The 27,340-nt window shown below is 39.0% G+C and overlaps 2 protein-coding genes across 2 annotated transcripts; one reads left to right on the forward strand and one right to left on the reverse strand.

Annotated features, from left to right (window-relative positions):
* The first annotated feature begins 961 nt into the window (after window positions 1-961).
* Window positions 962-7,273, forward strand: LOC114354947 (IQ and AAA domain-containing protein 1-like). Its single transcript, XM_028307570.1, has 19 exons — window positions 962-1,045; window positions 1,190-1,356; window positions 1,714-1,919; window positions 2,264-2,435; window positions 2,539-2,673; window positions 2,759-2,892; window positions 2,977-3,106; window positions 3,237-3,396; window positions 3,471-3,638; window positions 3,717-3,865; window positions 3,937-4,090; window positions 4,908-5,011; window positions 5,091-5,236; window positions 5,514-5,671; window positions 6,127-6,229; window positions 6,362-6,485; window positions 6,570-6,689; window positions 6,863-6,935; window positions 7,054-7,273. The coding sequence occupies exons 1-19, from the start codon at window positions 962-964 to the stop codon at window positions 7,255-7,257; spliced, it is 2,691 nt and encodes an 896-aa protein (XP_028163371.1). The 3' UTR covers window positions 7,258-7,273.
* An 8,710-nt stretch (window positions 7,274-15,983) lies between these two features.
* On the reverse strand, window positions 15,984-27,109 carry LOC114354950 (meiosis-specific nuclear structural protein 1). The gene is made up of 10 exons (XM_028307574.1): window positions 27,011-27,109; window positions 25,491-25,667; window positions 24,811-25,041; window positions 23,922-24,151; window positions 23,251-23,415; window positions 22,360-22,438; window positions 22,138-22,278; window positions 21,704-21,766; window positions 20,658-20,842; window positions 15,984-16,802 (listed from the first exon to the last, which is right to left on the reverse strand). The coding sequence occupies exons 1-10, from the start codon at window positions 27,011-27,013 to the stop codon at window positions 16,571-16,573; spliced, it is 1,506 nt and encodes a 501-aa protein (XP_028163375.1). The 5' UTR covers window positions 27,014-27,109; the 3' UTR covers window positions 15,984-16,570.
* Between the last annotated feature and the right edge of the window lie 231 nt (window positions 27,110-27,340).

Consider the following 27,340-nt stretch of genomic DNA (forward strand, 5'->3'; position numbering starts at 1 on the left):
TACAATGAAGCTCACAAGTTCCCCATTTTCCATTACAGATCCAACTTAACTCTACATTAAAACATCCCTCACCTACTATTACAACCTACTTCGCTTAAATATTCCCGCAAAATACAAGGTGGAACGACGAGCACTCCGCATTACAAGTACTTCCTCCATTATAAAAAACCCCATCAAGTTAGGAAGCGGCTAACAAAGCGGCCACAAACCGACACGAAAAAAGCTAACAACATTCGTTGAAAATAAAAAGGCTACGCGAAACGCCGACGACACATTCGGAGCGCGCCGACAGGCGGCGCTGCGGAAGGCTTTACTACTTCCGGTGACAAGATGGCCGGGCATTCAGCGCGGCCGGAAACTGTGGCGGGCGCCCAAACACGATAAAACACGTCCCTTTCAAACGCAAAACTCGTTCTACTCTCCGTTTAACTCGCAACCTTACCGCCTGCAAATTAAAAGTGAGATTCGAAAGTGTTGAAACGCAACGAAAGGTGTTTCGTCCCCCAAAGGAAAGCAATGAGAATACGCCGTTCCCGTCAAGTGCGATCGGTTATTTCCCCATCGGGTATGATGTACAGTTTTCCGCTGTCAATGATAACGCGTAATGGGCGCCGTTTGCCCTTTCATGACCGAATGAACAGTGACTAAACAGTAACACAGATTTTAGTGGGCCATCGAGTGGGGGAGATAATTTTGGTTTATGAAACGGCTGAACTTGTACAAATTCAGTCAACGATATTGAGGTCTAGACATTAAGGTTTCCAAACACGCTGATATATTTTTCTCTTCATGCTTTTATAAAGAACTCGACATTTAGGTACGTTCCATCAAGAAAAAATTTTACCGTTCAAAAGCGTTTACCAAGTAGAACCGAAACCAACTTGATTTCATTGCACACAAGTAGGTAAATGTATTATTTACGCAATAATTTATTGTTTTCTAATATTTTTACAAAATTACAATGTCGTGTGATTATTATTTTATGCAATGGAAAGAAACCCTAAGGAATTTGGAGAGTTTAGTTCTACTTGATCATGAATATCAGGTAGGGGGTTAAAAATAGCCGTACAATAAGTAACGAAATAAGGTAAAAGTACCAATAGCCAAAGAATAAGAAGACCTCAGGGACAAAAATCACTGCGTCCAATAATTTTACACTTCACCTTTTATTGGGCTTGTTTTGTTATAGATAACCAAAGCCAAAGACAAGAAACTGTGTGATGCTGTCATACGGTTATGTGGTATGCTCGGAGAATACATAGTGATCTACAACGAAGCGCTGGATTGCTTGCAGCACAATCTGCAGGTCCAGAAGACACCGTACCTGCTTGAAATTGTGAGAGCTGTTATTAACAGGTACTAATTATGTTCCGTGGGCAGACGAAGGCTAAAATACGAAAGATATTTAAAACTTACTTAGTGATTTTAGTTGGCATCTCATGGAAAAAGTTCATTCATATTGGCTAAATCTAATAAGGTCACAATCACAACACACATGCTAATTCTATATGGCAATCTGTCATTGATTTCTTAACTCACAACTTAATTTGGCTACCATTCATGTACGTAACGATGACTACATATTTCTCAAAAGAGCACTTTGGTACTCTACCTAAAACAGTCATATGAAAATCTGACAGTATTAAAAGAACATTCAAAGAGCTTAAAAGATTGTCTACCTAAGTGGGTGCCCTTAACTTTTGTCAATTACAGAATCCTAGAACTGAAACATGAGCTAAAGAAAGTGGAATGTACCAACGTACAGTTCCTAAATCATGGGTTAGCCAATCACAAGTTGACCACACATAACGTCGAGCTAGACGATGTCCTGACTCATATGGAACGACCGGATATTGTGAAAACAACTATCGCTGAAGCTTTTGTAAACGCTGAAAAGAAAAGGGAGGAGCTGAGGACAGGTTAATTTCTTTAATTGCGCTGTTAATATAAATCATCTTATGTAGGTAATTAAATAAGGAAAACTTACATAATAGTGTCTCGGATGGTTTCTTATTAGGCAGTACCTACTCAGCACATTGAGTAATAACCTACCTGAAATAACCAACAACGCTGCTCTTCAGGGTAGAGACTGTACGTGCCACTTCATTTATTCCACAATCTCTGTAATGCTCATTAGTTGCCACGGAATTACCTACTTAATGTAACAAGTAATTATAATTCTACCATCTGCCACCAAGTTATCACTGACATTACAAATGATACAGCAAAAGAGCATAAAGTATATGTAAATCGTCATTTATAGCTGAGGAAGAAGAAGAGACAGAGGATATTCAGCAAGGACCAGCCCATAACTGGTGGGATGAAGATGAGCTTGAAGAAGAACTTGGTGAAAAATTCGATGAAGAGCCTGAGACAGAAGAAATGATAAAAACCAGGCTAATGGCTTCATTGATTCAAGCACACGAGAGATCTAGGTGAAGTTATTTTTTATATCTTTAACAATTTCCATAATTTGGATATCCCAAAATCTTCTCCGCTAATGTTTGTAAAAATTGCTTAACTAACACATTTCGACAGACAAGTAATTCGTCAAATAACACATAACAAACAAAAGAGAGAGTTATGGGAAAAGGACTTAACAGGAACACTGAACCCACCAGCCCGCTTGGAAATACGTGAACGAGCTGCTAAAATAATACAAACAGTTTGCAGGTTAAGTATCTAGCTTATTAAATAGGTAGAAGACATATAACAAGTATGTTCCAAAATACATCTATCACAATATTTACTGTTGCAGAGCTTATTTCGAAATCAAAAGGAAAAAGAAACTTGAATGCAAACAAGACGAATTATTGGACATTAGATTATGTGGAAAAGCAAATGAAGCCTATATGAACAAAACTATAGAGGTATCTATAATACATGAAACGAGTACCTACCTAGGTAATCAAAGTAAATTGTATTTTATGTAAACTACTTAAGATTTATTCTTTTAGCTTAAGCAATTGACTTCAGAAAAGAGGAAAAAATTTGAGAAACAATGGCAAGTATCACGTGAGAAACTCAAACAAGATTTCATAAATCGTAGAGGAGATGATCTTGCGGAAGATTATCGTGATTTGGTTCGAGAATGGCTAAGAAAATGGTAATGAGTAAATTAATATCTTCCGGTTATAATATATAATAGAATATATTATATTTATTTGTAATAAATATCCTACAATATCTATTGAAACTTGCGAAAACAATAATCAGCATTCAAATTATTCGTGTAGGTTCGATGATATCCAATATTTTTACGATATACCCAATGACGACGAGGGTGGATCGATATTAATCATGAAAGAAGAAACTCCGGAGCCCACAGAATGGTGGGAATCGTACAAAACCTATTTAGAAGAAAAAAAAGCTAACAAAAACAAATCTTCTTATCAGGTATACATAGAGGGCACTTAACTTGAAATCTTTCCTAGTATTTAATATCATATGAGTAATGATTTCATTGTCAGCTAAAACAAGCAAAATTACAAGAAAAGCAAGAAGAGATGATGAGAAAAAGAGAAGAACTAATGAAAAAAAAGATTGAAGCAGAACTGATGGCAAAGATTATGAAAAATCCGACTATGCATCCAGGATTCACCTATCCCGAGTCCAAGAAAACTGAACACATATTAGAGGTACTTGATATGTTTACTTAGGTTATGTAAAGTAACGAGTAATTTTATGACAACTCATCTAAATTTTGCAATGTTAAGGTGATTGAACAGTATCGCAGCAATTGGGATGAATTAGATAAATCAGAAGCGTTAGAAGTTAAAAAGTTGTTTGTGATCGATGTTGATAAAAATAACGTATACGCAGACGTAAAACTGGGTATTATGCGGACTGTTGATGAAGATATGAGGTAAGGATTAAGATATAAAATACTCGTAAAAGAGAAACTAATTTAAAATAATGAATCCTTTTTATAAATAGACAGGAGTTGAAGGTGTTGAAGAAAGCGCTGAAAAAAGACTATGAAAACAATGGCGAAAAATTCCCAGAGCCGATGAAGAAAGCCAAAAAGCGACAGAAAAAGAAAAATAAAGTTAAAGCGAAAATGAGCGAGAGCATCGCTGAGAAAATGGAAGTAAGACACACGGAAAATATTTTTGAAACAAATCTAGAGTAAGTCATGCGAATGCCTTTTGTACCCTTTGCACCACCGGCCTGCACCACTGGTGGTGCAAAGGGTATTTTTTAATCCCTTTTGCACCACCAATAGTGCTGCCCTACCATTAACTGTAAAACGATTATCTATAATCATATAATATTAATATTACAAAGAGGAAAGATTGATTGTTTGTTTGTACTGAATAGGCTCCAAAACTACTGGACAGATTTGACAACATATCATAAAAATAAATAACAACCATTCATACCTACATATTTTATAACGAATAATATTCCTAAAGTACCAGGGCAACATAATCATAAAGGAGCTATATCAAATTCTTCTTGGTTGATCCGAGAAAAAAACATGTATAGCTCCTTTATGGTTATGTTGCCCTGGTACTTTATTCGTTGTATGTAGGATGTAGGTCCGGGGTATCGTGGGTTTGAAGTGAAATGTTTATAGGCACTTACACACACACAAATTAAAATTTTTAGGTAGGTTTGATTTATTTATAACAATTAAATTATTAAGTATTTTACAGTCTACTACTAGTTTTACAGTCGATGGTAGCACAGCACTATTTGTTGGTGGTGCAAGAGGGATTTAAAAATACCCTTTGCACCACCAGTGGTGCAGGCCGGTGGTGCAAAGGGTACAAAAGGATTCGAATGTATAGGCTCCTTAAGAGCATTTGACGATTTGCAAGAACTAATTTAATTAGTCTAAACAAATAAAGAAAATTTTGATTTTGATTTTGATTTTTGAGTCTTTGATACTGGTTTATTTATAGGACTTGGCTTTCAAAGGAATTCTGAAAGAATATCCTCCTACACAACTTGGTGATTTTCTAGGAGATCACAACTATGTTGGGGATGATCAGCGATTTAACTTGGAGTAAGAATAATTTATTCCTTATTAACTTGGAAATTAATTCAAGAATAAGTAAACCATGTAGGTTCTCGTACTTTTTTAGACGAGCCCTTCAATTTTGCGGCGAAGCAAGAAGCATTTGGTGGGAGAGGTGCCGAGAAGTCACACACGGCTTCCACAAAGTACTTCTTGTAGGACCCAGGCATAGCGGAAAGACTTTGCTAGTGCATATTTTAGCTACAATAACAGGTAATACAGTTAAGTTTGTTGATAACCATATTGTTATAAAATGATCAACGTCAGTGACTCAGTGTTTCTAATATACGAACTGGTTATACCAACTGAGGGCACAGTCCAGATGTCAAAATTCGAGCCTTGAGCCACCACAAGAATCAATATCAAAAACATAATATAAAACATACAAATTCTACAACCTTATGGTTATCAAGCAATGTATCTTATTCCCGTTGTTGACTGTCAACAACGGATCGCTGAAGATTGATAAACTTGTTATAATATTTTTCAGATGCCATATTGTTTGAGCTGGACCTTTCAAATATCCATAGCTTATCGCTAACTTCGGCTGAGTTGGGACGACTGATGAGTTCAATTATAACATGCACAAGAGTAGCGCAGCCGTCTGTAATTTACATTAAGCACATTCATCGGTTGTTCTATAGAAAAGTAAGATGCATGACTAAGAGACTCGTCCATCTTTTGGCCTAATGCTGATTGTATAATCTACATTAAATCACAAAGGGGTGAAAGAATTTCCGTAATTAGAAGACGAAAATGTAAAATAGATTTTATGAACTAAATCTATTTTACAGTTTTACCTACTATGTCGTCGGTGTTATGTTTTGCATTAAGGGGATTTGCCGATACTCGCCACGCTTGGCAGGCGGGTTGGCGAGCGCAGTTTTTTGTAAGTTTTACTAGTTTCACTAGTAAGCGCTGGACGCAGACCGCTGCCAATCGTTCAACATGGAAAGCATTGGGGGAGGCCTACCTATGTTCAGCAGTGGACGTCCTATGGCTGAAATGATGATGATGATGATGATGATGATGATGATGATGATGATGATGATGACCTACTGTGTAGATCAATAATGTTTCTGTACCAGATACAACTCTTCCAGGTACCACAAGAAGATTCTAATATGAAATTAGACGTGATGAAGCGTTTGATAACCAAGAAATTGTTGAAGAGGATTAATAAAAGTGACAAAATAACAGTCGTGGGTAAGCATCACTTTAAAACGACGAAAATCGGCGAATAAAGACAAATAGTAGAGCCGATATATCGTAGCATAGCCTAGAGAAAAAGCAATTAGGATCAGACATTTGAAATAATAAAAGTGACTCTCTTACCAGCCAGCTGTGTGGACCCGTGGCTCACGAAGAGTGGCCCTCTTCTGAAGCTGTTCCCAGTGGCTGTCTTGATCCCGGATACTTCGTACTCTGCTGTCTTCAGACTCTTGCAACGATGGATGAATGAGTATACTGCTCACACATACTAGATTAGATTGAATGGGCAAAGAATTTGTCATGATAATGATAAAACATTGTTCACCAATTACAGCAACCAATCAGTTCCTCGAGACCTGGATATCCATAGCCTAGCCTACGTTCTGCGAGGATACAGCTATGGACAACTTAAAGAGGGTCTAGAGAGCTTCTTGACTCCTGAACAAATCATCAAGTTAGTAACTTGGTATACAACTAAAACAGAAGAGAACGCAATTAAAACAATAATGTTTTTTAGAACTCGAGTACCTAATGTACACGATGAATAACAAAATAATTTCGCGACTTAGTACTATATGATATTATAAGTACCTCCTACTCGTATTATTATTACTGAAATGTTTCCAGAATTGCCGCTCGTGGACTTTTCCCTATGGAGATTTACAATTTCTTTTTAGAAGACGAAACTAAAATTAAAGTAGTGAGTATTTAGAAATAGGAACAATAACTTTATCGCCCAAGATAAACCCAATTGTACCCAGGTCTTTGTACGCGATTCGAAAGAGCAGGGTTAGTATGAAAATGCTACCTACTTGCAGGACTACGAAAAGTATCTGAAATGGTACTCAGAGAAAACGCAATGGGGCAAGAAAGAGACTAAGCACGTAGAAGAACAACGCGAGTTCAAACTGGCGGCGGATATGTATGCGCAGAGAGCAGAGAAGAAAAAGAAGGAGGCAAATGTCAGAACCAAAGACGAAGAAACCCTGGAAGAAACTGATGAATCTGATGATGATGAGTAAAGACGAGAGATTAAAATTGTGTCTTCTATGTTTGTTTGATTTGCACTCTAAAGGTGATCGATACACGCGATCAGCCGGCGTGCAGCGATGGCGACCAGACTTTTAAATGCATTGATCGTCATCACTGCACGCCGGATGATCGCGTGTGATCGCGTTGGGTTGGGCGAACCAAGAAGAGATTTATTCGACTTCTGCTGTCTCATTCAGTGCATTCTTCATGAATCGAGAGAGAGTCAAGAAACTGGTATCAAACCATTAAATAAGGATTCGACCTACTAGAACTTTGCTAAAGTTTGACTCTTTCGACTCTCTCTTTTCTCGGTTCTAGGTTCGATTCAATTAGGTAAATTAGGACATTGCGTACTAAAATTAATCTGGCTACTTATCTGAAATATGGGATTTCAAAATCAGGGATGGACAACGACAGGACTGCACCGAAATATTTTATGATTCTGTCAAATAGGTAAGTGTCTAATGACGGTTCATTGAACCTGATTCTAAAGTGAACTCATTTGTTAAACAACGCGATAAAATAAAAGAAGATGCAGTCCTAAAATGCAGTGCTCATGAATAAATTAACTTTTTCCAATACCCGTAAACCACCACCTACCATTTTCGTGCAGATCGCTATCTTTAATAAACGACAGCGCGGGTCGATCTAAACTCGTAACCAAACATGATTTTTATGCTGCAAACGGCAGATAAGCCCAAAATGGCGGAGGGCAAATAAAGAGGAGTGGAGTGACGATGTTACCAGAGATATTATCAGGCTGAGCGCTGGCGTGTGTTCGAGGACCGCTGAGCTGGCAACTTTTATTTCTTTATTGCGTAAAAATGCTAACTTTCACGGGCGGGGTAGGGTGACTATGATTTTGGGAATGCAATGTGACATTTAGGATATTTCTGCTTTTTCTTGTCATCGTATTATAAAATATTTGTTTACTTTTCCACGACACTTAACGACTGCGCTGCAGTCGTTAAGTGTCGTGGAAGAAGAAGAAGTTTTTGTGATGCAGAATTAGACTGAAATTCCTACTTACTTCCAAGGGCAGGCAATAGTGCAGCACATAGTTGTAAACTAGGTAATTAATACTGCAGATGAGCACGAAAATCACGTACCTACATAATAAACTCCATTACTACGCAGGCCATTCTGATCTAAATCATATAATTCTGTACCCCCAGTGAAAACGGAGTTAAGTCAAAAATGGTGATTTTTGGGAAATCGCATTTGAAGTTAAAAAAAATCCTGCTTCGTCGCTATTAGAGATAACTTGGTGAAATATTTTTTAGGTGAAAGGTAATGTTAGATATAATTAGGCAGTGTGCCAGTTTGGGAAATATAGCATGTAGTTTTTTCGCAATTAAATAAAAACCCAGTTATATCGCCANGAATCATTATACACAAAATAAATAATCTTCAATCGTGTAAAAAGTAGTAACACGAGTCGTACCTCTTGACACAATAAAAAATTGAAAGAAGCCTCCGGTACACTTTGTTAAAAGTAGACATGTATCAATATACACGAAAGGAAACTCAAAATTGGTTCACAAAGCCTTACTTGTATCATTTGGCACAAAATTATTTTCTTTTCTATACGTCGTAGAAACATACCGATTAGATACAAAAATAGCTAATTTTTCAGAGATTCACATTATGTTATAAAGTCAATTTTGATCTAAGTCGAGTTAGATCCCTTTTCACTGGGGGTACAGAATTATCCTCTTATAACGAGTTACTGACGAGCGACAGCTTCATCACAAAATTGCCGTATGAGATGTTTACCCAGGCCATTTACTATGTTCTCAAACTTTTATTACTAAGTTTAAAGCACTATAAACTAAGTTCCCACCAAATTCCTACCACTTGGTCACCCCACCGTCCACCCCTTTAATATTCGAGCGGCGTATTTGGAATTAATTTCAACCGTTTAAATATTTTCTGCGAGGGAGCGGACCTCTAATTATTGTTTGCCTTTCACTCCACGTCGGGAGGTTTGTCTAACCTTTTATTGAGGTGTGTTTGGGTTGGTACTGATTAATTAATTACTAAATTATGCATGTGTTATCGTAGCCATTATTTTGTGTATTACACGAATATAATCTAGTTTAATTGCTACTGGGGAATAATAGTGTGAATAAATTAGAAGAACGGATAAAGGGTATTATTAATTTATTTCAAGAAATATTTTTAATACATGCTACATTTAAGTACATCACAAAATAGGACGGATTTTAGAATAATACTTGTTAAAATAACATACAAATACAATAGTCAGTCTTACACATTTGGCTTAGAATTTCACATTTGGTTACAAACATTCGGTTATATTTTAACTATGAATAGTTACATTATATTTTACGAACATGTACTAATATTAACATATTATAATAATCCCCTTTCTGTTTAAAGGTTCTAAAACTCAACCTTGGATATTTGAAGGGTTAAAAAGAAATAAATTACAATTTAAGTATTGTTGTAAAAAAAATTCACAAGTCGTCACTATAAAAAAAAATTGATACTTTAATTAAAGGAACCCGTCGGTAACGGGGCCCTGGTTGCTTACCTTTGGAGTACTTTGCACCCAATGGCTCTGATGATGCTGCACTGCATATTACAATTGTGATGGGGGATACTACTATCCCCCAAATGTAAGTCCCTACGGACTTACATTTGAGCTCCATGGAAAAGTGGGGCCTATTAATACTCCCTAATGATCCTGCACTTCTTGTTCACTTCGGATGCGTCTTAGCCTTCCGCGCCGTCACCAACGAAGCTACATCTAATGTCTTCAGCTCGTCATGCTAGGGACGTGATAGAAGGGACCTAATAGCACTCCCTAATAGTCCGACACTGCTAGTTAAGCTTGGGGTGTGTCTTGGTGGCGCAACAGAAAATTGATACGCTTTGGGTGGATCCTGGCATGGAGCAATAGAAATGTCGGGCGTAATAGTACTCCCTGATGATCCGGCACTGTCTATTGTACTTTAGGTGGGTTGACAAGGACCAATAGAAATGTCAGGCCTATTAATGCTCCCTGAAGGTGCTTCACTGTTTATTTCGCTTTTGGTAACATTTTAGTGAGGCGCAACGGAAAAATCGTACACTTTGGATGTATCATAGAATGAAGCAATAGAAATGTCGGGCCTATTAGTACTCCCTGATGATCCGGCACTCTTAATTACACTTGGGATGTGTCTTGGTGAGGCATAACAGAAAAGTGGTGCATTTTGGGTGGGTTATGGCATGGAGCAATAGAAATGTGGGGCCTATTAGTACTCCCTGAAGATGCCCAATGAAAAAGTAAGGCTTGTTAGTATTCCCTAATGATCCTGCACAGGGTCGGACTGGGCCGGAAGGGCCCGGGTGGCTGATCGCAATCCCGAGGCCCGAGACTAGATCATGGTGATGGGATACTATCGAAAATTACTGAGATACACAAATTGAGATTCAAACTACAAAAAAAATATTACAATACTAAAATAAAGTAAAATAATAAGTAGGTGTAACCCAACTACAGTAGGTTGCACAGCGTGCTATGGAAAGGGCTATGCTTGGTGTTTCTTTGCGAGATCGAATAAGAAATGAGGAAATCCGTAAAACGAACTAAAGTCGCTGACATAGCCCGACGGATTAGCAAGCTGAAGTGGCAATGGGCAGGGCACATAGTACGCAGAACTGACGGCCGATGGGGCAGCAAGGTTCTGGAATGGAGGCCGCGTACCGGAAGGCGCAGCGTGGAACGTCCACCTACAAGGTGGACCGACGACATCGTAAAGGTAGCAGGGAAACGCTAGACGCAGGCCACTACCAATCGATCAACGTGGAAAGCATTGGGGGAGGCCTATGTTCAGCTGTGGACGTCCTGTGACTGAAATGATGATGATGATGATGATTAATAAGTAGGTACTTACTAATAACAAATAATAATATAAAGCTAGCTAATCAACTTTCTTTTTAAAAGAGGAGAACTTTCAGCTAAGCAGTTAATGACTCGATCGTAAAAGCTGCTGTGGGTCTAGACAAAGTGCAAATTTTAATCGCAAACCAGTCGAAAAGTGGTCGAAAAGCCCCTTTTTTGTATGGAGTTTTGACGGATTCGATTTTCGATTCGATCAAAAAGTGCGTTTTGTCTAGGGGGGCTGTTTTCGTCATCCTTGATTAGATCCGATTCTGTATTTAATACAGCGTGAGTCACGATAAAGTTCACATATGAAATTAGGTGAAACTAGTTCTATTTTTATCGACAAAAAGAGGTCAAAAGTTTTTTGAGTTAATTTTTTTAAATTATAGATTTTTTTTCTTCCAATTACTTATTGTAAAGAAAACGTTATAACTTTTATACTAAGAGGTATATCCTGTAAAAACAGTAATAATGCTAAATAACAGACGATGCTAAAAAAAATACATAAAATACTCAGAAAATGCCAACAAATAATAAAAAATGATAATTTTTGAAAAAAATCTGCTTTTAAATTCGGGTTTTTTTTTGTTATTTGATAAATTTCTCCAAAAATGCCCCTATAACAGGTGGTTTTTATTACTTTGTATTATTCTCTATCGTATTACCTTTGTAAAACCAAAAATCGCTTGTCTCTATCCCTATCACAACATTTGCTATGATCGTTTGAACTAAGCCTCTCTGGGCGCGCCATTCAACGCTTCGTTAACAACGAAACTGAAAATGGCTCTAGATTTGTAATTTTGATAAAGACAAGTTAGATTTCAAATAAAAACCAAAGATTTCGAAGTAAAATAAGCATTTTAGCTAAAATTAAAATTGTCCCTACCTGTAGCGGAGAATAATGTTGTGGTAGGCCTTTGTTCAAACTATCATAGAATATGTTTTGATTTTTGGTTTGACAAAGGTAATACGATAGAGAAGATTTTTTTCAAAAAGTATCATTTTTTATTATTTGATGGTATTTTCTGAGTATTTTTTGGTATCGACTGTTATTTAGCATTATTACTGTTTTTACAGGATATACCTCTTAGTATAAAAGTTATTACGTTTTCTTTACAATAAGTAATTGGAAGAAAAAAAATCTATAATTTAAAAAAATAAACTCAAAAAACTTTTGACCTCTTTTTGTCGATAAAAATAGATCTAGTTTCACCTAATTTCATATGTGAACTTTATCGTGACTCACGTTTTATTTTCTCACAAGTTTTATTTTGCTTTTTTTATGTATTAACATAAAAACCACTTTTCACGCAAATAAACTGATTTGATTTGATTTGATTTAAAAAAAAAGCAAAATAAAACTCCCGTCATTTTCCGAGTATTGCATAATTTATTAGAGGACGCAATTTTATTTTTGGGACATGTGTGGGTCAATGTGGTCAATAGAAGCTTAACCTCAAGTTTTTGGGGTCGCCACTCTTGTCCCCCAACCGCCATCTTGAAAAAAAGGGGTGAAAACACTTTTTTAAGAGTCTTACAAAAATTCGCTATGGCATAATTTGTAGCAAATTGTTTTGCCTACAAATAATATGTTACGAGTATTTCTCAAAAAAAATGTACGTAACGAAACGGTAGTAACGAAATAGTAAGGCCATAAGGCTTGTTATACATTGGCGAAATATTGTGAATGCTCTTCATTTATTCAATTCGAAATATTTGTAAGTATGCACCCAAATACGGGGTAATATTAAGGGGTTAGAAATAAAATAAGGGAGTAATCATTCATACTATTTTAATAAAATTATTTTTGTTCAATCATGTTTATCCAGTTTGAGTCGTTCTCTGTAAGCTTTTTGCCTTTCGGCATTGGTTTTTGGCGGCATTCCTAAAAAAACAGGCGCTTGTCAAGGCGTAATCACACTTCTGACCAAGTCTTTAAGGGTCAATTCCACTTACCAAAGCTAGGAGCAGATCCTAGCACTACCATCACGCTTGTCAGAGCATAATCACCCATCCTACTACGTACTTAAGGTGCAAAGTACTTACCACTGTGGGTGGACAGCAGCGGATCCAAGTATAACTATGATGCTTGTCAAGGTGTAATCAACCTTCGTGCCCTCTCTTTAAAGTACAAAACACTTACCAAGTCGCTGGAAGGATCTTAGCAAGCCAGGTCCTAGCTCACGCTTGTCAAGGCGCAATCACCCTAATTACTACGTTCTTAAGGTTCATCCGACTTACCACAAGCACCAAAGCCATCGAGACACAGGGTTAGTCGACATCTATCAGTTCTTTAAAGGCTGCAACTTCTACAAGACATTATCACCCTTCCCACCACGTTCTTAAGGTTCATCCAACTCACCACTAGCACCAAAGCCACCGGTCCCACGAANCAAAGATTAATTTGTTTCATTTTATTATAGGAATTTTCGTAGTTTTTTTAATATCCGGTATCCGGCCGGATAGTGAGCTACTATCCGGTATCCGGCCGGATAGTAAATTTAGGCCGGATATCCGGCCTACCGGATAGTTGCCGGATATCCGTTTCATCTCTAGTCTAAATATTTGGTAATAAGTAGTATTATAGCTATAATTCTTCATTATTTTAAAGATTAATATTCATCCTTCAAAATTGAGTGTGTGTTTTTTTTGTGTGATGATTTATAAATATAAAACTTTTGAACTGTTTCAAAGCACACTTTTTTTTTTTCAAAATGTACATTTTTTTTTAGAAATACTCTTACATAACTTTTTGTCCTAAATTAAAAATTAGAGAAGTTATACATAAGCAAAAAGGTTTTTTTATTTTAGGCTTATAACTTCTTTAATCTTTAATTTTAGGCAAAAAGTTATACTAACATATTTGTAGGCAAAGCAATTTTCTACAAATTATGACTGTACAATTTTTTTGTACGACGCATAGTTTCTGAGACATGCACGCGGGCAATCGTAGCACAGGGGCCACGCTGCGCGGGCCCAGGCCCCTCTTTCCCACTGGGCACTTTAGGCACGTGCCCAGGGCCCTGCGACCGAGGGGGCCCCCAGTGTTACCAACTCTCAAAAATATTTATTCCTAAAGTTGTGTCAAAACCCCATAAAACCGCCTTAATTATTGAGTTTTCCCCCTAAAAAATATTTACAGTAGACGCTTTATAAAGTTACGCTTTCGGGGGTAGCGTAACTTTAAAAAAACGGACATTCAGAGGCGTGATTATGAGATTTTTTAGCCAATAAATTATTTAATACATGAAATATTTCAAGTCAAGAAATAAATATTAATGTCTCTGTTGGCTACCATTTGTAGGTATATTTATCTTAAAAAAATAACAATAATAATGTTATAAATTTCAAAATATGTATTTAAAGAGTCAAAAAATCCCTAAAAATACCCCTAAAAATTTTAGACCCCTAAAAATCCCATCTCACTTATTTACCCCGTAAATCTGGGGGGAAAACCCCTAAGTTGGCAACACTGGGGGCCCCCGTCTACTAAAAATACCTTTCTCCAGATGATATGGGCCCCCTTGATCTTTAAGTGCCCAGGGCCCCTAATAGGTTAAAGACGGCCCTGCGCGGGCCCTCTGCGTGCTACGGTTGCCGCATGCCCCGCAACCCATGCCCGTGGGGGGCCCGCGCAGGCTGGGGCCCGGCTGGCAAATGCCACCCCGACTGTATGGCCAGTCCGACGCTGATCCTGCACTGCTTGTTGCTCTTCGGATGCGTCTTAGCCTTCCGCGCCGTCACCAACGAAGCTACATCTAATGTCTTCAGCTCGTCATGCTGTTTGTTATTAATGCTCCCTGAAGATGCTTCACTGTTTATTTCACTTTTGGTAACATCTTGGTGAGGCGCTACAGAAAAATGGTGCACTTTGGGTGGGTCATAGGACGGAGTAATAGAAATGCCGTGCCTATTAGTACTCCCTAATGATCTGGCACTCTTAATTACACTTGGGATGTGTCTTGGTGAAGCATAACAGAAAAGTGGTGCATTTTGGGCGAGTCTTGCTTGACATGGAACAATAGAAATGAGGGGCCTATTAGTACTCCCTGATGATGCCCAATGAAAAAGTAAGGCTAGTTAATATTCTCTAATGATCCTGCACTGCTTGTTGCACTTAGGATGTGTCTTAGCCTTCCTCGCTGACACCAGGGAAGCCACATCCAGGGTCTTCAGCTCGTCATGCTGTGCGGCGCCGCGCTGGACGGCGGGCAAGTCCTCGGGCTTGACCACGCCGGCCTGCAGGTAGCCGAGCAGGTAGGGACGTGATAGAAGGGACCTAATAGCACTCCCTAATGATCCGGCACTGCTGGTTAAACTTGAGATGTGCCTTGGTGAGGCGCAATGGAAAATTGGTACGCTTTGGGTGGATCTTGGCATGGAGCAATAGAAATGTCGCGTGATAGAAGGGACCTAATAGCACTCCCTAATGATCCGGCACTGTCTATTGTACTTTGGGTGGGTTGACAACGACCAATAGAAATGTCGGGCCTATTAGTGCTCCCTGAAGATGCTTCACTGTTTATTTCACTTTTGGTAACATCTTGGTGAGGCACAACGTAAAATGTGCATTTTTGGTGGATCTTGGCATGGAGCAATAGAAATGTCGAGCCTATTAGTACTCCCTAATGATCTGGCCCTCTTAATTACACTTGGGATGTGTCTTGGTGAGGCACAACGGAAAATTGATACACTTTGGGTGGGTCTTGGCTTAGAGCAATAGAAATGTCGGGCCTAATAATACTCCCTAAAGATGCGGCACTACTTATGATACTTGGCAGGGAGTAGCTCTTATGACAAATGAAATGACAGGGAAGCCACATCCAGGGTCTTCAGCTCGTCATGCTGTGCGGCGCCGCGCTGGACGGCGGGCAAGTCCTCGGGCTTGACCACGCCGGCCTGGAGGTAGCCGAGCAGGTAGGGCACGTGATAGAAGGGACCTAATAGCACTCCCTGATGATCCAACACTGCTGGTTAAACTTGAGATGTGTCTTGGTGAGGCGCAATGGAAAATTGGTACGCTTTGGGTGGATCTTGGCATGGAGTAATAGAAATGTCGGGCGTAATAGTACTCCTTAATGATGTGGCACTGCTTATTGTACTTTGGGTAGGTTGACAAGGACCAATAGAAATATCGGGCCTAATAATGGTCCCTGAAGATGCTTCACTGTTTATTTCACTTTTGGTAACATCTTGGTGAGGTGCTACAGAAAAGTGGTGCATTTTGGGTGGGTCATGGAGCAATAGAAATGTCGGGCTTAATAGTGTTTCCTAACGATGTGGCACTGCTTATTGTACTTTAGGTGGGTTGACAAGGACTAATTGAAATATCGGGCCTAATAGTGCTCCCTGAAGATTGGTGCACTTTGGGTGGATCTTGGCATGAGGCAATAGAAAAACCGGGCCTATTAGTATTCCCTAATGATCCTGCACTGCTTGTTGCACTTCGGATGCGTCTTAGCCTTCCTCGCTGACACCAGGGAAGCCACATCCAGGGTCTTCAGCTCGTCATGCTGTGCGGCGCCGCGCTGGACGGCGGGCAAGTCCTCGGGCTTGACCACGCCGGCCTGGAGATAGCCGAGCAAGTAAGGCACGTGTTCTTCGACGATCTTCTCACGTTCTTGGGCTACTTCTGAACGCCTGTAAAAGAATATTTGGATTTGAATTGAAATGTCAATTTCACTACCTTGTTTAATATATAGCCTGACCAGGAACATAAAAACCCTGGCACAGAGGCGCTTCAATTGCATTTGATAGTGCAACACTGAGTACAGTCGTACATGTGTTAAATTAATAGGCTAAATTTGTGTATCAGGATTCAGGATTACGGGCTAATTTGATATTTTCATAAATTAACGAAAAATATTATTAAAGATAACCTGGTTTAAATAAATTAAATGAAACCATCAATCGAGCTAGTAGGATTTATTTTATTATTCATCAATAATCAAATTCAGAACATGAATATTCAACTGCAATGTCTGCTCATGAACGCTTCAAACTCGGTACTTCTTTCCCAATTCCATAAAATTCAAAACTTAGAAAGTGACAAAAAACTTTAAAATAGGTAGTTGAAACAGACTACAGCTAATTTTCATAGTGGACTGTACCATACGATAAACATGTCAGTCAATTTGACAACCTTTGTCGGAAACATTATTCAATGAAAATATTGTCCGAACCCTTAGTATTTCTCTTCGACAAATACATTAACACATCGTGAACCACTTTTCTTTCACGACTATAAAAATATTTTAGCAATTTAATTCACGAAATCAATTGCACACATTTAAAATAAAGTTTGTTTACACTTTGACAACAATAGACTGACATGCATGGTGACATGTCAATGAAGTTTTCAGTTACTGTTGCCATTAAAAGAAATTAGTACCATTAGTTTTCCGCAACATGGCGAGGGTTTTTATGTTCCTGGTCAGGCTATACCACGCAATCTTGTATGCCCATTCTTATGATACACCATACAAGAATGCATGGTAAATTCAGTGAACTGCTCCTGAATCGAATGTACCTACTACTACTATTTCTATTTATTTATATTAACCGGCAGACAGTGGTGACTGAGTTTGTTGCGGCGCTTCTTCTCAGCACTTGCCAAATGTTGGTCTCGAAGCGCTGGTAGGGTAAAAAGATTATGAGACATGTAGAGGCTCCTTAAGAGCAAAATGACGATTTGTAAGAACTATTTATTAGTCTAAACAAATAAAGAAATTTTGACTTTGACTTTGACTTTAATGTTATAAATAACGAAATAATAAACGTAGATAATTTTATTGTATTTATGTACCTACTTTATGTAACCTACAATGAGGGTGGCATGATAATTAATTTACAAAACCCTCTCGTTCGTCGTCGTCGTTCGACAAAAATTCTAAAATTGACAAAAGAGCCAATTTACTTTTTTTTATTCATAACAAGGCGGGTATTTGACCACAATCGCACCTGATGTTAAGTGGGATGCAGTCTAGGATGGTACATAATAATATCTGCCCTGTAAGTGCCTAGTCACTTCAGGTGGAATTTGAACTCACTTGGTTTGCAGGACGTTTGCTTCTGACTATTGAGTGAAAGAGACATAGACATAAAGGTTTCGGCAGAGTAAACACCTTTACAAGATGCACGGCAAAGTATCTTTCCGAGCATTGTAAACAAGACTAAAAGACAAATATGCGAAAATCGCACGGGAAGTGCAGATGATATCCTCAATTGGCTATAATTAGCAACTACCTACTGTTATATTGTTATAGAAGAGCGGTGCTTCCTAGCACAAGCAACATCTGTTGCTTAACAGGAATCTCCAACAACTAACTAGGCTAAGTTAAAGAAATAAACGAATTTGAATTAGGTTTAAATCAATTTACTGCNACAGTGGTGACTGAGTTTGTTGCGGCGCTTCTTCTCAGCACTTGCCAAATGTTGGTCTCGAAGCGCTGGTAGGGTAAAAAGATTATGAGACATGTAGAGGCTCCTTAAGAGCAAAATGACGATTTGTAAGAACTATTTATTAGTCTAAACAAATAAAGAAATTTTGACTTTGACTTTGACTTTAATGTTATAAATAACGAAATAATAAACGTAGATAATTTTATTGTATTTATGTACCTACTTTATGTAACCTACAATGAGGGTGGCATGATAATTAATTTACAAAACCCTCTCGTTCGTCGTCGTCGTTCGACAAAAATTCTAAAATTGACAAAAGAGCCAATTTACTTTTTTTTATTCATAACAAGGCGGGTATTTGACCACAATCGCACCTGATGTTAAGTGGGATGCAGTCTAGGATGGTACATAATAATATCTGCCCTGTAAGTGCCTAGTCACTTCAGGTGGAATTTGAACTCACTTGGTTTGCAGGACGTTTGCTTCTGACTATTGAGTGAAAGAGACATAGACATAAAGGTTTCGGCAGAGTAAACACCTTTACAAGATGCACGGCAAAGTATCTTTCCGAGCATTGTAAACAAGACTAAAAGACAAATATGCGAAAATCGCACGGGAAGTGCAGATGATATCCTCAATTGGCTATAATTAGCAACTACCTACTGTTATATTGTTATAGAAGAGCGGTGCTTCCTAGCACAAGCAACATCTGTTGCTTAACAGGAATCTCCAACAACTAACTAGGCTAAGTTAAAGAAATAAACGAATTTGAATTAGGTTTAAATCAATTTACTGCTTGTACTACCAGCGCCCTCTGCGCTGATTTTGGGTAAATTCTCTGATTTGACGAAAAAATTACGCTAGCATACAGAATCTATAAGAGAATCGCGGATTAATAGCTCACAGAATCATAATAGCTAGTGGTATCAACTAAAGTAAGGCCAACGAGAAGCGACACCAAATGTAAACAAACCCAATGTCATATCTTTAACGGTAACTATGACGATAACCGGTGCTTTTTGTATGGAATTTGTCAGATTTTTGACGTTTGTCAAAGTTAAAGTAAGATGGTGCAACCCAGCCGAAGGGTTTGACTGTGACATATTTTGGCGCGAGAACGAGACATTACGACAAATACACAAGATGGGAAGAGACAGAATAGATTGTCAATTTTCGAAAGTCGCATCGACCTTTTGTATCGCTTCTAGTTGGCCGTACTTTAGCTAACTTACGCCCGTATTCACAAACGATACTTGCTTAAGTGAAGCAGCAAATCGAGCGCACATCGTTGAATAGAGCTCTGTGATTGGTGCATGTGTCACCCTGTGCGTCCACGCGCACTGTGAGACCTCATAGTAATGTTCGTGACGTTGAATAGAGCTCTGTGATTGGTGCATGTGTCACCCTGTGCGTCCACGCGCACTGTGAGACCTCATAGTAATGTTCGTGAATACGGGTGTAATAGGGATGTTTCCTGGGTCAGAAAGCAAGAGTTTTAATTAGTCCGTCAGTTAACTTATCAAAAAATACTCTACACGTATTTTCACTTTTACAAACTAATGAAAATTGAAAGAGATAAAGCGCGCCAAAGTTCATAAGAAGAGGCCCGTGACGTCAATGCGTGCATAAAAGTGCCGCACGTTGTGACGTCCGTGCGGAACTTCAACGCACCATAACTATGTAATTATTTGTTAGATTGATAAATAAAAATATATGTGTCCAATATTTTTTTATATTAAACATGACGGACTAAAAAAAATTTTTTAGGATACTAGCCTATTCCCGCAGGTAAGTACTCACCAGTTCTTGTCGTGGTCCCAAACTTGCTTGGCGCGGTTCTCCTCCAAGACGCGGTCTTTCTCGCGTCGCGCGGCGTTACTCTGAATTTGTTTCAGTAGTTCGGTGGAGTAAGAGTATCAACTAGCTAACTTATTCCCGCAGGTAAGTACTCACCAGTTCTTGTCGTGGTCCCAAACTTGCTTGGCGCGGTTCTCCTCCAAGACGCGGTCTTTCTCGCGGCGCGCGGCGTTACTCTGAATCTGTTTCAGTAGTTCGGTGGAGTAAGCTCGGTTCTTTTCTCACTATGGTACTCACCAGTTCTTGTCGTGGTCCCACACTTGCTTGGCGCGGTTCTCCTCCAAGACGCGGTCTTTCTCGCGGCGCGCGGCGTTACTCTGAATCTGTTTTAGAAGTTCGGTGGAGTATGCGCGATTCTTTTCCCTTTTCTTTCGCTCTTTATCGCGCTCTTTCTCGTTTTCAGCGGCCATTTTTGCTTCGCTCTGAAATGGGGAATTAATTTTCATAAAAAAATTATATTTGTTCCTATGGCATGGAACGATTATGCTCAACCAAATTAATACAAAGGCTGGGTTGCGCCATCTTACTGTAACTTTGACAAATGTCAAAAATCTGTCAAACTCCATACAAAAAGCACCGGTCATTGTTAAAGTTACGGTTAAAGTAAGTTGGTGCAATTCAGCCAAAGTGTTACCGATTGAATACTATTATACGACAACAGTTTTTGTAAATGAATCCCCACTATTTTTACCCACTTTTTCTCTTACACTTCTAAATAAAATATCAACTCCTCTATTGTCTTACCTCCTTCCTAAATACAGCTTCTTTCTCCCTCTGCTCCAGTCGCTTTCTAGTATCCATTTGCGCCGTAAGAGCTGATTTGGTATCCGTTCTCACTCGCTCCTGCTTAGTTCGCACTACTATGACGCCTTCTTCTCTCACTAAATACAGTGTTGCTATAGTCTGGTCTGCGAGCACGTAGAATGTGGTCCAATGACCCCAAGCTACCCATCGTAATTATGTTGCTGTCGCGCTCGCACACTCACTGCGGGCGCGCGTCGCACAGTCGCGACAGCAATATAATTACGCGCGAGCGATAAGGATGGGTAGCTTGGGGTCATTGGACAAAATTCTACGTGCTCACAGACCGGGCTTTAGCCTCATCTTACCTCCTTCCTAAATTCAGCCTCTCTCTCCCTCTGTTCTTGCGCCAGTCGCTTCCTGGTATCCATCTGAGCTGTAAGACCTGACTTGGTATCCGTTCGCACGCGCTCCTGCTTAGTTCGCACTACTATTTTATCTTCTTCTCTCACTAGAAAATAGTGTTGCTACCCTTGTCTTACCTCCTTCCTAAACTCAGCCTCTCTCTCCCTCTGTTCTTGCGCCAGTCGCTTCCTGGTATCCATCTGAGCTGTAAGAGCTGATTTGGTATCCGTTCGCACTCGCTCCTGCTTAGTTCGCATTACTATGACGCCTTCTTCTCTCACTAAATACAGTGTTGCTATAGTCTGGTCTGCGAGCACGTAGAATGTGGTCCAATGACCCCAAGCTACCCATCGTAATTATGTTGCTGTCGCGCTCGCACACTCACTGCGGGCGCGCGTCGCACAGTCGCGACAGCAACATAATTACGCGCGAGCGATAAGGATGGGTAGCTTGGGGTCATTGGACAAAATTCTACGTGCTCACAGACCGGGCTTTAGCCTTGTCTTACCTCCTTCCTAAATTCAGCCTCTCTCTCCCTCTGTTCTTGCGCCAGTCGCTTCCTGGTATCCATCTGAGCTGTAAGAGCTGACTTGGTATCCGTTCGCACTCGCTCCTGTTTGGCACGCGCGGCGATATCGTCTTGGACGTTCTTTTCTAAGAACTCTTGTTCTTGAAGCATCTTTATTATGTTCTCGCGGTCTTGACGGGCTGCCTGAAGAGAAAAGAAAGTAGTCAAGTTTGAGTCATATTGCTATAAGTATAAGCACCTTAAAATATGTTTGATAGGATTTACCTCATCTGCTAATATTTTGGCAGCAATTTTCTGGTTCAGTTCTTCTTTCATACGCATCTTGCGCTCCCTTTCGGCAATTCTGACAAATTAGTAGAAGATTAAATATCAGTTAAATTAAACTGGAGATGAAACAAGATATTTTTATAAAATGATGAAATTATGATAATGATATTTTTATGATATTATTATTATGATATTTTTGACTTTTGACTTGAGACACTGCGGTATTTCGGACGTGAGTATATGGCGAAGCTTTCCGAACGCTGCCCATCCGAGTTGGATTCGACGATTGACCTCAGTTGAACCTACCTAACTGGACTGTTTGTCCCAGGTATACATAATTGTCAACAACTTCGAGTGTAGTCTCCAACCTTCTGAGGAGTGGGTGCAACACGGACATTAGACATCTTCGACCAATGTGTGTTGCCAGTGATGGTATACGGATCTGAGACGTGGTCGCTTACTATGGGCCTCATAAGAAGGCTCAAGGTCACCCAAAGGGCGATGGAGCGGGCTATGCCCGTAGTTTCCCTGTGTGATCGAATCAGAAATGAGGAGAACCGCAGGAGAACCAAAGTAACCGACATAGCTCGCAGAATTGCTAAATCCAAGTGGCAGTGGGCGGGGCACATAGCTCGTAGAGACGATGGCCGTTGGGGCAAGAAAGTTCTCGAGTGGCGACCACGGGCTGGGAGACGTAGCGTGGGCAGGTCTCCTTCTAGGTGGACCGACGATCTGGTAAAGGTCGCGGGAAGAGCCTGAATGCGGGCAGCGCAGGACCGTTCATTGTGGAAAACCTTGGGGGAGGCCTTTGTCCAGCAGTGGACGTCATTTGGCTGAACGAACGATATTTTTGAATAAATACTTTTGGTTTTGAACACCAGCACTTACATAGCAGAGCTTCTGTCAGCAGCAGCTTGCCTCTGCTGCTCGATCTGGCGCTCCTCGATGACGACCATCTGCTTCTGCTTCTGCCGCCACGCTTCTCTCGCCTTCTGAAACGTCACCATCTCGCGCCGCATCTTTTGCATCTGGTCGTGCTTCTGTTGGAGTTCTCTGGAATTTATTGAAGTGTTTTGAGGGTTAATAAAAACAAAAAATCCTCTAAAGAGTCAGCCAAACCAACGCGATCACACGCGATCAGCCGGCGTGCAGCGATGGCTATCAGACTTAAATGCATTGATCGCTATCGCTGCACGCCGGCTGATCACGTTCGTGTTTCATGTGATCGCGTTGGTTTTGCTGAACCTGTGCTATGGAATGAATTTTTGCACCCTCAAACATGTGCTTTTAACAGTGTATAAATAAAATAAAGATTTAGTTCATCAACATCAGCTCATTTAGTCTCTCTAATGTACAGGAAGCGAATGGAGATTTTGGCCTACACTCCCCATTTTGGCTAAAAGGGGTTTTGTTAAGAATTTATAACATTAGTTTCAATGACTTCAGATTATAAATGCATAAGACTATAAGAAGAAAAGATAAACAAGACATCTGTATTAATGATGTTATCACAGAATTATACAGAAATGTAATTAGCATCAGCCAGTTTGACCCATTACCTCTTATCCTCATCAGAAATGGTCCTCATGATCTCATCCAGCATTTTCTTCTCAATCAGCGAGTCTTCATATTGGCACTGCTTCTGGCGCTGCCTGTTGACTAACTGCTGCTGTAACTCCTTGCAGTACCGGCTGTTTCTTTCCATCTTCTCTCTCTCTTCTCTTTCTTTAGCTTCGTGATCGTTATACAGAGCGTTGCGGAGAACAAAGTTGGCGTGTTGCTCTTCTGCCTATAGTTGTCGTTTTTATTAAGTTACTGTTTGCAGAATTATGTTACAGATTCTTAAATAATAATTATTTATTTATTTCTCTCACAACAGATCAGTAACATAACATTTTGGATATAATATCTATTTAACTATAGATCAGCATTGTGAGAGCTGGTGCCTATTGAAGATTTTAAGAAAATCTGTATTACAGGTAAAATTTCCAAATGAAAAATCATTTGCATATTGCAAGTCTACAATGAAGACAGTTGCAGTAGATACTAGTTGTAGTAGATAAAAATAAATGATTGCATAGATAAGTTCAGAGAAAAGCAATTCAACTTACCACTATCCAGTATCAGACTTGGAAAGCATTTAAAACATAAATATTCAATTATTGTAACTGTTAGAGTTGTCATTGTAATAATAGACTGAAATAACTGGCAGACCACAACTACAAAAGTGTGTTTCTGCTTAAAATAATACTACAAATTATCGTCAAAAACCTCAGAAGTATCAAAAACACAATTTTTCAGGAAAGACAAAAATACCGTCATCTCCTGAATAGGTTTTCTACTTATTACATTAAAAAGTGTTTTTGGTAAAAATTCGACTTACAAGGTTTCACTCATCACCAATGATATTGTTATGTTATTGATTGATATCTTAAGTTCTTAACAAACCTTGTCCTGCAGTCTCTTGTACTCATTATTCTGAATCTGCTGTCTCAGATCTCGGCAGACGTAACCGGCCTGCAACTTCTTAAACAGCTCCCTCAAGCTGGGGTCTCTCTCCCGTAAGTAGTGCCTCCGTAGGAGTTCGCAGGCCTCCTCCCGACGGACCTTGGCTACCTCGATGCCGAGGGCTGTCTCTTTCTGAGCCCTGGCATTGACTATTGCTGCATGGTCAGTTCTCTGAAATATTTGAATAGTAACTTAAACTTTATAGTTTAAAGCCAAACAAAAAACACACCATGAAATTGGAGGTATATCTCACTTCATAAATCGTAAAGTATGACCCCTAAAATAAATATAAATATAATAACTCCTATAAAAAACTATTTTTATAGGTCCATGTTTATCACTTCATAAAATAAGCTGCATTTAGATAGTAAAACAAGCTGATTCTTTACTTTACCCAGTCAAGAAAGGGGAAAAAAGTGTTGTCCCTATTATTATATTATAGATATTGGCTATGTGATAGCTTTTCTCAGGGCACTTATGCCAAATACCTTACAGCTTGCCTTCTACTTTGATACCACTACTGTTTTGATGTCCAAAAGTGAAGCAAACGGAATTCATTAACAGGCGATTGTGTAGCACCGTTTTAGCCTGTCACATCACAGCCAATAAAAAGATTTTACCTCCTGAAAATCCTTCTCCATCTCAGCCTCGCGTTGTATGAGCGCCAGGCAGCGGCCCATCCTGCCGTCTTCCATCCGGCTGTTGAGCCATTGGATGTCCAGGGCTCGCTGGAACGACTCCAGCTCTTTGCGGCGGGCTTCGGCGATGAAATTCCTTTGCAACTCCGTTTTTCCCTCCTGAAAAAAAGTTATAAAACATCAATACTCCATCCACGTCCACGATGATACGATTGGTGAATTTAGGGTATTTCGCCGAAACAGTAAATTTTCTGTGTCCAGGCAGGCGAACACATGTTTTTTTATATCTATCTGTATAAAACTATTTTTATGGGAAAGTTCATCAAAAGTTTTATTTGTTTTTGCTATTACAATAGCAGAAACTACAAATAATACCGTGGAAAAACTTAATCAAAAGTCGTTTTTCTAATTTCCTTGTCATGTCCATTACTGTTGTTTGCCAAAATGAAGGCTCATTATAACAAATTGAAGCGTAATTTAATTCTAATAGCACTCTCTTTACATTTGAGAAACATTTGGCTATCGGAAAATAAAAACTTTAAATGTCAAATACTTATAGGAAGAAAATAAAGTGAAGTTAAGTTCTTGTCCAGGTCAAAAGTATAATTTCCCTGGGTCTTCGTTTCGACCATTGTTGTAACGAAACGAAAAAACTTAGAATGTAACGCACTGCACCACTACACTCGGCCATTTCGTCCCAAGAGGCCATTGAGGCAGGACAGCACGTCGTTGATCAGTTTCGCGACAAATCGCATAAATAGGTCCCTCCTTGGGTTTTTGTTTACTAAAAAGTCAATTTCTTTGGACGGTTTTTTGCAACTAAACAATGGATTAATTTTATTGTTTATTTACACAAATGTAGTGTCTGTAGGGGTAAACCCATGATTTAAATAGTAAATGTATAGGGTAAATAGGTTTTTGTCTGTGGTGTCTTTTAGGCATAAATCTAATTTCTTTGGTCCTAATTTCCTTGTTTTCCGTGGCATAAAATGACCTAGGAAATTATAAAAGACCATTAATAATTCGGCGTAAAGTCAAATTTTGAGTATTTCTTTATTGGAATAAGTTTAAAATTTACATTTTAAGAAATAGGTATCAGAATAGATATAGAAAAACTTGTTTTTAACTATTAACTCAATCTACTGCATTTATCTCCCTTAGTTGTGTAAAAAGGTCGTAATGATATAATATTCATTGGCATGTTTGCTTGCGAAAGTACACAAAAATAGGTCGAACAAAAAAAAAGCAAACCACAGAAGAAAACTTAGAGAAAAAAATATTTATAATAATTTCCTTGGCTACCAAAAATTTATGACCTCATAACTTTGTTTCTAAAACGAATTATGACACCCCTTCTAGATATATTAGCTTAGTTTTTACTACTTAATGCAATGGGAAACTAAAAATAGTTAAAAACAAAAATAAAATTAGTGCCAAGGAAATTAGGCAAAATTGACCATTTTTGGCGAAATACCCTTTAAGTGTTTCTCGTAAAAACTTACCATCACTGTATGATTAAACAACAAAAGTTGATACTATTGAACAGGATCGAGAATTAGGAATGTAAACCGCTTGAAAAAACTATGTAAAATTATGTAATACTAGCTGACCCGGCGAACTTTGTTCCGCCTTAATGGCAATAAATAACGGGATAAAAAGTATCCTATGTCCTTCTCCTGGCTCTAAACTACCTCCCTGACAATTTTCAGCTAAATCGGTTCAGCCGTTCTTGAGTTATAAGCGAAGTAACTAACACGACTTTCTTTTATATAATAGAAGATCTCTGAAAACGCAAATTCTGTGATTACAAACAAAAGTAACAAAACACAACA

Source organism: Ostrinia furnacalis, unplaced genomic scaffold (assembly GCF_004193835.3).
Source record: "Ostrinia furnacalis isolate ACB-3 unplaced genomic scaffold, ASM419383v2 OfSCF2279, whole genome shotgun sequence".
Taxonomy (NCBI): Eukaryota; Metazoa; Arthropoda; class Insecta; order Lepidoptera; family Crambidae; genus Ostrinia; species Ostrinia furnacalis.

Excerpts from the sequence above, each read along its gene's own strand:
- LOC114354947 (XM_028307570.1), top strand. The coding sequence starts at position 962 with ATGTCGTGTGATTATTATTTTATGCAATGGAAAGAAACCCTAAGGAAT. Across the intron at positions 3,866-3,936 it reads ACTGTTGATGAAGATATGAG|ACAGGAGTTGAAGGTGTTGA; the intron begins GTAAGGATTAAG and ends TTTTATAAATAG. Across the intron at positions 6,690-6,862 it reads ACTCCTGAACAAATCATCAA|AATTGCCGCTCGTGGACTTT; the intron begins GTTAGTAACTTG and ends AAATGTTTCCAG.
- LOC114354950 (XM_028307574.1), bottom strand. Across the intron at positions 23,416-23,921 it reads ATTTCTGATGAGGATAAGAG|AGAACTCCAACAGAAGCACG; the intron begins GTAATGGGTCAA and ends AATAAATTCCAG. Across the intron at positions 20,843-21,703 it reads AGGCTGAGTTTAGGAAGGAG|AGCGAAGCAAAAATGGCCGC; the intron begins GTAAGACAAGGG and ends TCCCCATTTCAG.